Source organism: Etheostoma cragini, unplaced genomic scaffold (genome assembly GCF_013103735.1).
Source record: "Etheostoma cragini isolate CJK2018 unplaced genomic scaffold, CSU_Ecrag_1.0 ScbMSFa_720, whole genome shotgun sequence".
NCBI lineage: Eukaryota > Metazoa > Chordata > Actinopteri > Perciformes > Percidae > Etheostoma > Etheostoma cragini.
This window is the reverse complement of record NW_023269340.1, coordinates 71,523-82,725: the sequence shown is the minus strand read 5'-3', so window position 1 is coordinate 82,725 and position 11,203 is coordinate 71,523. Positions and strand designations below refer to the sequence as shown.

The following is an 11,203-nucleotide window of genomic DNA, read 5'->3' as shown; positions in this document are numbered from 1 at the left end:
TATATTTATATGTATATATATATAATATAAAAGGCCTGTCTAAAGGTTCTGAATGAGTGCGGCAAAAGTATTCCGCGGTTTGTTTGCTAAACCGAGTGGAACAGCTGAGCCAGGAGGTGTCTGGCTTGAGGAGGGCAGTAAGTAAGTGAGAACTTGGGGGCAATTGTTGACGCGGTGCACATCGGACTGCGACCTTAGGACTGCCGGCACCACGCAAGAAGGGGCGCCGGGGCTGGCGGGCCCTGATCGCCAGGAGGAGTCAACAGCGAATCCCGCTGGAAATTATCATCTGGGCTTGCAGCCCAAGGTCGCCACGCGGGGGGGAGAAGGTGCTGGAGGAGTTCCCTCAACAACAGGAGCTCCTGGATGTAGCAACATCGCCACAATCAAAACTACAGACCTCACAGTGGAGCGTTGTTGTGAAAGAAGATTGCAAAAAGTCGGGGTCCCTTAAAGTAACTGTGTCACAAAAAAAACAACAACAACAAACAAGCTCACTCAAAACGTGAGCAGAGGAATGATTGGAACCGGTACTGAGAGCAACATTGGAGTGGTGAAAACAAAGCTGGTGAATGTGTTTGCCACTAGGTTTTCCTACTTAGCTATTTATCTGAAAAACGGGAGAATGGAACAGTGACGTGTCGAAAGATAGAGTCGGCCCGCAGCAGCTACGGCTCCCTGCACATCACGGCTGAATAGGACGATGCTGCTGATATGTACGAGCCTGTACGAGTGTCTTCTAAATAACCCGGGCTATATGAACATCTGTGTCATGTCTTATAATTAACCTGGGCTATATGAACATCTGTGTCATGTCTTATGATTAACCTGGGCTATATGAACATCTGTGTTGTGTCTTATAATTAACCTGGGCTATATGAACATCTGTGTCGTGTCTTATGATTAACCTAGGCTATATGAACATCTGTGTCGTGTCTTATAATTAACCTGGGCTATATGAACATCTGTGTTGTGTCTTATAATTAACCTGGGCTATATGAACATCTGTGTCGTGTCTTATGATTAACCTAGGCTATATGAACATCTGTGTCGTGTCTTAAAATTAACCTGGGCCAAATTAACATCTGTGTCATGTCTTATGATTAACCTAGGCTATATAAACATCTGTGTCATGTCTTATAATTAACGTGGGCCAAATTAACATCTGTGTCATGTCTTATGATTAACCTAGGCTATATAAACATCTGTGTCATGTCTTATAATTAACCTGGGCCAAATTAACATCTGTGTCATGTCTTATGATTAACCTAGGCTATATAAACATCTGTGTCATGTCTTATAATTAACGTGGGCTATATGAACATCTTTGTTGTGTCTTATAATTAACCTGGGCTATATGAACATCTGTGTTGTGTCTTATAATTAACCTGGGCTATATGAACATCTGTGTTGTGTCTTATAATTAACCTGGGCTATATGAACATCTGTGTCGTATCTTATGATTAACCTGGGCTATATGAACATCTGTGTTGTGTCTTATAATTAACCTGTGCTATATGAACATCTGTGTTGTGTCTTATAATTAACCTGGGCTATATGAACATCTGTGTCGTATCTTATAATTAACCTGGGCTATATCAACATCTGTGTCGTGTCTTATGATTAACCTGGGCTATATGAACATCTGTGTTGTGTCTTATAATTAACCTGGGCTATATGAACATCTGTGTCGTATCTTATAATTAACCTGGGCTATATGAACATCTGTGTTGTGTCTTATAATTAACCTGGGCTATATGAACATCTGTGTTGTGTCTTATAATTAACCTGGGCTATATGAACATCTGTGTCGTGTCTTATGATTAACCTGGGCTATATGAACATCTGTGTTGTGTCTTATAAATAACCTGGGCTATATGAACATCTGTGTTGTGTCTTATAATTAACCTGGGCTATATGAACATCTGTGTTGTCTTATAATTAACCAGGGCTATATCAACATCTGTGTCGTGTCTTATGATTAACCTGGGCTATATGAACATCTGTGTCATGTTTTATGATTACCTGGGCTATATGAACATCTGTGTCATGTTTTATGATTACCTGGGCTATATGAACATCTGTGTCGTGTTTTATGATGCGCGTGGGCTTCGTCTTGGCCACAGTGATATGATGAATCACGCCGTGTTGTTGTGGACAAACTGATGGAGAGATTTGACATTTTGTGTCCAGGTGACGTCCCTCGCTAAACAAGACCTGGACGGACTAAACTCTATACTGAGGGACTTTCATGGGGTGGGTCAATCAAGAACTGACTTGAGTGCAAAAGTTGTCCGAGGGGGAACTTCCAGGAGGGGAAGCCACTATGTGGAATAAGAAATATGACCAGTTGGTTAATGTTATAAGACTGGGAGGTGACTGGGCTGTTGGGCTTGAGCTGTGTTGTAATGATAGGAAGATAATCATTTTTTATGTATGTACGCCATATGAGTGCATTCAACATGAGGTAGAGTACCTCAGTAGGCAGTTATTGTGTCTTTTATACAGGACCATTCTCCTACCTGCATCTATGGCGTGGTGACATGGATGCTGATGTAACTGATGCCTTTTCTTTATTTGGTCATCATTTAATGCAGTTTTGTACAGACAGTGGACTGGTTTTATCCAGAAAGGCACTATTGCCAAATGAGAGTTTTACTTACAGTATATCAGCGAGGCCTGGTCTCTACTTCCCGGCTAGACCACTGCCTTTTAATGATGGTGTTGCTGTCACTTCTGTTGAAGTCCATGAAGCAATACGGAAGTTAAGAGATAATAAGGCCTGTGGCCTGGATGATATTACAGCTGAACATCTTAAATTCTCCAGTAAAAAACTGTGTCCTCTGGTGGCTATGTGCTACACAGGTGTCCTGGTTCATGGAGAGGTACCTGGTTCAGGTTCCTGGTTCTGGAGAGGGACCTGGTTCTATGCTCTCGTTTGTGCTGGTACCAGTTATTAAATATAACATGCTAAGATAATTCCAGGCCAATAGCTCTGGCCAGTGTTATGTCCAAAGTGCTGGAGACAGTTCTACCGTGTAGACCTGAGATCTACTTCCTGTCTATTGATAACCTATTTGGTTTTAAACGGAAGCATGCCACTGATTTCTGTATTTTTGCATTAAAAGAAATTTTAGATAAATATAATACGCAAACTTCCACAATGTTCTTATGCTTCATTGATGCTTCTAAAGCATATGATCATGTTAATCATGAGAAATTATTTTTAAAATTGTGTAAAAGTGGGTCCCTGGTTTTATAATTAGAATCTCGGGGTATTGGTACCCACCATCAGACTATGAGAGTAAGATGGGGGAATGTAACGTCTGGTCCCTTCCAAGTGACCAGTGGTGTCCCCAGGGAGGAATTCTGTCTCCTTTTCTTTTTAATATGTATATGAATGAGTTGTCTTTTAATTTTTTTAAATGCATGTGGTACAGGCTGTAGGGTTGGTGACGTACTAATTAATCACCTAATGTATGCAGATGATTTGGTCATCTTCAGCCCAGATAGTGCTGGTCTCCAACAGCTTCTGGGACCATGCAGACCGTATGATGTGGATGTTGATATGAAATACAATGCTAAAAAGAGTAAGATCCTGATTATCAGAAGTTGAGAAGACAGACAGACAACCTTCCCTGACTTGTATCTGTCTGCCACTGCTCTCATGGTGTGCAGTGAGATTACATATTTGGGCCATATTATTACATATGACCTTTGTGGGAAGCTGTATGCTCAACGACCATGCTGGGTCGTAAGTTTATCATGTCTCTGTTCCTGTGAAGATCTTCCTCTTTAGAGCGTATTGTACAGCTCTGTATATGGCCTACCTGTGGTGTTGTTATAAGCAAGGCAGCATTAGAGAACTCATAGTGGGGTCTGATGACAGCATGAGGCTGCTGAGAGCTCCAAGAAGCTCCGGTGAAGCCATATGTTAGTCAGCGTCGGGGTACCCACCTGCTCTGCTGGTCTACATAACCTGGTGTATAGATTTATGTATATATATTTATGTGTAGGGTATCTGTGTCAGAAAATCCCTGTGGGCATCCCCCATAATCCCTGTTTTGGCTGACACTGTACGTGGTTCTGTCAGGTTCTCCTCCAGACTGTGGAACCATCGAAGAACATGTCTGGATATTGGACACTGAACATTGTGGAAGGCTTTGTTTTTCTTTTACTTTGTGTGTGTTTTTTCATTGTGACATGGATCCCCCTGGGTCTGAAATAAAGTTTAATATTATACAGTATATAGATATATATATATACACTGTATATATATATATAGTATATACACAGCGTATATACACACAGTATATACAATAGATGTGTGTTAGTAGCTGTGTGTCAGTAGTTGTGTGTCAGTAGTTGTGTGTCTGTAGTTGTGTGTCAGTGGCTGTTTGCCAGATGTGTGTCAGTAGTTTTGTGTCAGCAGATGTGTGTCAGTAGTTGTGTGTCAGCAATTATGTGTCAGTGGCTGTTTGTCAGTAGATGTGTGTCAGTAGTTGTGTGTCAGTAGTTACCCTTGCGTGGGTAGATGTTGAAGACTTTGGCAGCGTTGGTGCTCGTCACGGCAACAAACTGGTTCTCGTCCATCTTCCCCGAACACTACAGGCACAATAACAGACACTGTAAACTACAGACACAATAACCGACGCTGAACACTACAGACACAATGGGAACACATTGATTCTGATTCATTGATTCAAACACAGAAATCAGAGACACACAAAGATCCAGTCTCTGATCTCTCCATTCTCTCTGATCTCAGGTCTCTCTGATCTTTTGTCTTTGATCTCTCTGTTCTCTATGATCTATCTAAGCCTAACCCGGCCCACCTGCTTCTCGTCATAGTTGTCAGATTTATCTATCATATAATCACAAATATAATAAAACTAGAGGGAGACTTGGCATACAGCCCGATCCGGTTGGGGAGAGTTCTAGCCTGACCAGGCTCCTCTCTTTACCTTTTCTCTCTTGGTTTTGCTGTAATAATAGTTTTAGACAGCTGGGGACTTCTTTTGATACACTGAGCTTCTCTCTCCTCTACCTTTCTATCTTTTCATTTATGTGCATCCATGTCCCAGAAATGCTCGTTACTAGCCTAGTTACTAACCTAGTTACTAACCTAGCTCTGGTGAGTCATTCCCCGGAGTCCTTATGTTCTTTTTTCCCCAGCATGTTCCCTCGGATCAGGGACGTTCGAAAATCAGGGTAGCAGCTGTCACCTTGGTCCCGTTACACGTTCTGTGAAGCCATGTTCATCTGCTACACTCTGTGGTGCCCAGCTACGTCCAGCTACGTCCTGCTACGTCCTGCTGTGCCTTGTAATGCCCACAGTGCCCTGCTATGCCATGAACTACTACAAAGAACTGCTACAAACTACTATATTTTCTATTTTTGTTATTTCCACTCTTTATTCTAACTCCAACCGGCCCGTCAGACACCGCCTACCAAGAGCCTGGGTCTGACCGAGGTTTCTGCCTAAAAGGAAGTTTTTCCTCGCCACTGTCGCACTGTTGCTTGCTCTGGAGGAGACTACTAGAACTGTTGGGTCCTTGTAAATTATGGAGTGTGGTCTATCTGTAAAGTGTCTTGAGATAACTCTTGTTATGAATTGATACTATAACTAAAATTGAATTAAATTGAATCGAATCTAGTCTTTCTGATATCTCTGATCTCTGGTCTCTGATCTCTTTGATCTCTCTGGTCTCTCTGATCTATCCGTTCTCTCTTTTCTCTCTGATCTCTCTAGTCTTTCTGATCCCTCTAGTCTCTCTGATCTCTCTGGTCTCTCTGATCTCTCTGGTTTCTCTGATCTCTCAGGTCTCTGATCTCTTTGATATCTGGTCTGTCTGACCTCTGGTCTCTCTGATCTCTCTGATCTCTGGTCTCTGGTCTCTCTGGTCTCTCAGCTTATCTTACCACAGCTCGGTCCCACACCACGGACATCCTCTCCTCGATGCCGCTGCTTCCCTCGGGGATCAGAGTGAAGTTGTCTTTTCCGACAGCTTTCTGAGCCGTGGAGAAGCTCGCCTGAGCGCTGGACGTCACCTGGAGGTCTCCACTGGAGAGAAACACACACCAGGAGCCTGTCACTGGAGATAACCATGCTAACGGAGAGGGAGAGTCATGCTAACCATGCTAACAGAGACCTAACCATGCTAACAGAGAGGCAGAGTCATGCTAACCATGCTAAAAGAGAGGCAGAGTCATGCTAACATGCTAACAGAGAGCTAACCATGCTAACAGAGAGGCAAAGTCATGTTAACCATGCTAACAGAGAGGCAGAGTCATGCTAACCATGCTAACAGAGAGGTAGTGTCATGCTTACCATGCTAACAGAGAGGTATAGTCATGCTAACCATGCTAACAGAGAGGTAGAGTCATGCTAACCATGCTAACAGAGAGCTACAGTCATACTAACCATGCTAACAGAGAGGTCAGGTACTGTGGAGTTGAAGGATCCGGGTTCAGGGGAGGGCTCATGACATAGGCAGCTGCTGTGGCCCAGTCGTTGGACCAATAGCGAGAGCCATCAGTGGCCAGGCCTGCAGTGATTGGCTCCCCGTACACCACCATACCTGAGGACAGAAACGGGAGGAGGTGTAACCTAAAATCTTCCTTTATTGTAGATGGGGGCCTCCAAGATACTACCAAGAGACTTCTGTAATCTAACCCTACTCTGACCCTAATATGACCCTAATCCAACCCTAATCTGACCCAAAAGTAACCCTAATAAAACCCTAATATGACCCTAATATGAGCCTAACCTGGATTAAAGAGTGAGAAGAAGAACACATTAGGAGGATGATGTCACCTTTCTTCCTGGCTTTGGCGATGACATCAGCAGCAGATTTGCTCATCACCTTGGTAACGTACAGAGGACAGTTGGCCTGTTTGGCGATGGTGATGGCCCGATACACCGCCTCCGTCTCCACCTGCACACACACACACACAAACACGCACACACAGACACACGCACACACACACACACACAAACACACACACACACACAAACACACACACACGTGTGTATCAGATGTGTTCCAGGTGTGTATCAGATGTGTTCCAGGTGTGTTCCAGGTGTGTGTACCTCCTCAGGATGAGATAGAACGTGTCCTTCAGGGCCTGTGATGCCGAGAGATAGAAGTTTCTTCTGTTCCTGAAACACAGATTATTCACTTTAATAACAGGGAAACTTCAGCTAATGTTTCCTATGCTACATTTCTCCTCAGGTGTGTTACCTCATCAATGATGTCACCGTTCTCCGCGTGCACCTGAGCGATCGCTCCGAGTTCCCGGAGGACCCTGAACGCCTCGTAGAGCTGAGAGAAGCAGATTCAGTTACACAAAGAGAAACACTGACGTGTGACGTAGACTCGCGGGATTCCAGACACATCGGACGCAGCAAGCACAGGAAAGTTAAGATATCAAAGCCTGATTGGTTAACCTGTCTCTGGGGGCGGGACTTAGAAACATACTGAAGTCTGATTGGCCAGCGGCATTCCAGACAGACAAAGTGTCTCTGTACATTTGTCTATACTTTGAATAAAACCTAACAACTTAAAATGTATGATACAGTAAAGCAACATTAATATTAAAGTATCTGATACAGTAAAGCAACATTAATATTAAAGTTCACCTGTGAGTCGGAGCTCTGGTATTTGTCTTTGTAGGACATGAAGAAGAGGAAAGAGTTCACACCTGAAACACACACATGAAGAAGAGTCTTTCAGATGATCGATATATAGAAACATAAAGTAAGAAAATGTTTCTAAAACACAAACCCTTCACACAACACTACAGACGATAGCTCTATGTTACAAACGTGAGTAACGAGATAATTAACCCTCCTGTTAAAAAAATGTCTATATCTGAAATGTGAGTTTCTTTTTCATCAAATTACCATAAAAATGGATTGGATGTCAAAAAGTAAGAAACATGTCAATAAAAGTGACGAGGGTATGTTTGGGGTTGTGTGTCTGTTTGGGGTTGAGTGTCTGTTGCAGTGTGTCTGTTGCAGTGTGTCTGGGGTTGTGTGTCTGCTGCAGTGTGCCTGGGGTTGTGCGTCTCCCTTAGTGTGTTTCTGTTGCAGTGCGTCTCACCGTAGTCTCGGATCAGGGTTTCCAGCTCCTCGTGGAGGCCTTCGTGCCAGCGAGTGATGTCCAGGTGGAAGGAGAAGTCGCAGCACGCCGTCTGCTCCGCCGTGTCCTTCCAGTGCTGCAGCGCCGCCAAGAGGCTAGTCCCCGGCTCCACCAGCACGTGGTCCACTGCAACACAACGGCAACGCAGCGTCAACACAACGGCAACGCCAGGACAACGGCAACCCAACAGCAACGTCAAGACGCAAGCAACCCAACGGCAACCCAATGGCAACGCAGCGTCAACAGAACGTCACTGGCAACACAACTGCAACACAACTGCAACACAACGTCAACACAATGTCACTGGCAACACAATGTCAACACAACGTCAACACAACGTCACTGGCAACACAACTGCAACACAACGTCAACACAACGTCACTGGCAACACAACTGCAACACAACGTCACTGGCAACACAATGTCAACACAACATCAACACATCATCACTGGCAGCACAACGTCAACACAACAACAACAACAACAAGAACAACAAAACAACGTCACTGGCAACACAACGTCACCACAACATCAACACATCCTCAAAACAACATCAACACATAATAACATAATACATAATAGTGTGGGTGTAGTAACTACTAACAGATGGTGGTGGTGCCCCCCGCCAGAGCCGCCCTGCTGCCCGAGGAGAACCCCCCGGGGGGGGTCAGGCCTCTCTGGGGGGCCAGCAGGCTGGTGTTGGCGTCGACCCCCCCAGGAATCACCAGCTGACCGTATGCGTCCAGGGTCCGCACACCGGCCGGCACCATCAGGTTCTCCCCCACCTGCCTGGACAGGAAGACACATGACGTCACAGATAGGAAGTCACATGACATCATAGACAGGAAGTCACATTATGATCTGTGATCTGGTTTTAACTAACAGACTAGATTAGGCTCGTTGGAGATGAACTGCTCCTCGCCTGTAAAGTAGACGAGAGCAGGCGGCAGCAACAGGGGGAGGGGACAAAAAGCTGCGGTAAAGTCGGACACAAATCTACCCAGCATGCAACGGGCGCCGATAGCTGGGGATCGATCTTCGCAGACGTGGATCATCTCGACCGAGCCTATTATCTGGGATCTGATGCTGGCCATTCTGTGTACAGTTCATAGGGGCGGCTGTGGTTCAGAAGGTTGGGGGTTCAATCCCTGGCCCTGCAGTCCCATGACGAAGTGTCCTTGGGCAAGACACTGAACCCCGAGTTGCCCCCCGATGCGTGCCATCGAAGTGTGAATGTGTGTGAGTGTGTATCTGATGAGCAGGTGTGTAGCTGTGTGTATCTGATGAGCAGGTCTGCAGATGTGTGCGAGTGTGTATCTGATGAGCAGGTGTGTAGCTGTGTGTGAGTGTGTATCTGTGTGTGAGTGTGTCTGATTAGCAGCCTCGGCCACAGTGAATGAATGTGTGTGAATTGTGAATGGTTCCTGTATGATGTAAAAGCGCTTCGAGAAGATATATAATATATTCTAGTATATATCTATATGATATATACTAGAAAAGATATATAAATACAGCACATTTACATTCTGAGAGGCCACGCCCCCACAGTGGCAAGCTGTTGAGAGGCCACGCCCCCAGAGTGGCACGTTGTTGAGAGGACACGCCCCCACAGCATATGTGTGAAATATGATTGATATTTTCCATCTGTCAGAGACAGAACTGAGTGACATAATTTCCCCAAGCGGGGAACAGTAGATGTGTTCTAAAACAATTACATTTCTTATGCTGCACTGAAACTTTTATTCTTGTGTTTTATGTGTCTATTTTGTTTTAATGTGTTTTATATAATTTTTAACTGTTTGTACCTGTGTTTTACCTGCTTAACTGATTTTGTGTAAACCACTTGAATTGCATTGAGGGGAGACCACGCCCCCACAGGGCATGTCTAATTGGAGGCCACGCCCCCCATGCGTAAGTCAGATCGAATGGCGAATGCTTTTGGAGGCTTATTAATGTCATGGGGGTGTGGGAACGCTGTTGGGACGTGGTCATGTAATGGGGGCGTTATCCTGTCATGGGGGCGTGGTCATTTCATGTGGGCGCGGTCACATTGTGGGGGTGTTATCTTGTCACAGGGCGTGGTGATGCTGTTGGGACGTGGTCATGCCATGGGGGTGTGGTCATGTCAGGGGGACGTGGTCATGCCATGGGGGTGTGATCATGACATGGGGGCGTTATCTTGTCATGTGGGCGTGGTCACATTGTGGGGGCATTATCTTGTCATGGGGGGTGGTGATGCTGTTGGGACGTGGTCATGCCATGGGGGTGTGGTCACGCGGTGGGGGCGTGGCCTTTAACACATACATGGCAGCACCACCATCATGATTCATATGAGTGATTTTACTTGATGGTCCCGTCCTCCACGTAGACGTCAGCGTAGAACGACTGGTCGTCATTGACGATCTTTCCTCCTTTGATAATCAGACGGTTGACCTGGAAACAGACACACAGAGAGGATGCTAGGTAAAATACATTCTAAACCCCAACCGGCCCGTCAGACACCGCCTACCAAGAGCCCGGGTCTGGGTCTGGGTCTGGGCCTAGGTCTGTCTCAGGTTTCTGCCTAAAAGGAAGTTTTTCCTCGCCATTGTGGCTCTGTTGCTGCTCTGGAGGAAACTACTAGAACTGTTGGGTCCTTGTAAATTCTGGAGTCTGGTCTAGACCTCCTCTAACTGTAAAGCGTCTTGAGATAACTCTTGTTGTGAAATGATACTATAAATACAATTGAATTGAATTAAAATAACAGCAGGTCATTTGCATATAAAAAAACATAAACCGGCAGAAATCAAACCTCAGCAGAACGTCATTTACAATAATCCCAATGGGCCATGAGGTCAAAGAGTAAAAATACTGTGGCACACAAATATTTAGGTATATAGTAGGCTAGGCCTATATATTATATATATTTAGAGTATATATAATTCCTAAAAAACATCCCGAAACGTGTCTTGTTTTGAATCTACAGAAAGTTTTTCAACACAATCGATATGCATCAGATGATAAAGACACACAGTCAAAGATCTTTTTCTGCATAAGAGGCGCTGGGGGGGGGGGGGGGGG

At 44.9% G+C, this 11,203-nt stretch overlaps 1 protein-coding gene across 1 annotated transcript in view; it reads right to left on the bottom strand.

Annotated features, from left to right (window-relative positions):
- Positions 1-4,509: 4,509 nt before the first annotated feature.
- dpysl4 (dihydropyrimidinase like 4) overlaps positions 4,510-11,203 on the bottom strand; it is a 7,966-nt gene continuing 1,272 nt past the window's right edge. The window contains exons 2-11 of the mRNA XM_034866444.1: positions 10,488-10,576; positions 8,748-8,932; positions 8,106-8,270; positions 7,643-7,704; positions 7,245-7,325; positions 7,094-7,162; positions 6,818-6,938; positions 6,425-6,581; positions 5,923-6,064; positions 4,510-4,605 (exon numbers count right to left, since the gene is read on the bottom strand). Coding sequence (XP_034722335.1) covers positions 4,510-4,605; positions 5,923-6,064; positions 6,425-6,581; positions 6,818-6,938; positions 7,094-7,162; positions 7,245-7,325; positions 7,643-7,704; positions 8,106-8,270; positions 8,748-8,932; positions 10,488-10,576 — 1,167 coding nt within the window. The remainder of the gene's footprint in view (positions 4,606-5,922; positions 6,065-6,424; positions 6,582-6,817; positions 6,939-7,093; positions 7,163-7,244; positions 7,326-7,642; positions 7,705-8,105; positions 8,271-8,747; positions 8,933-10,487; positions 10,577-11,203) is intronic.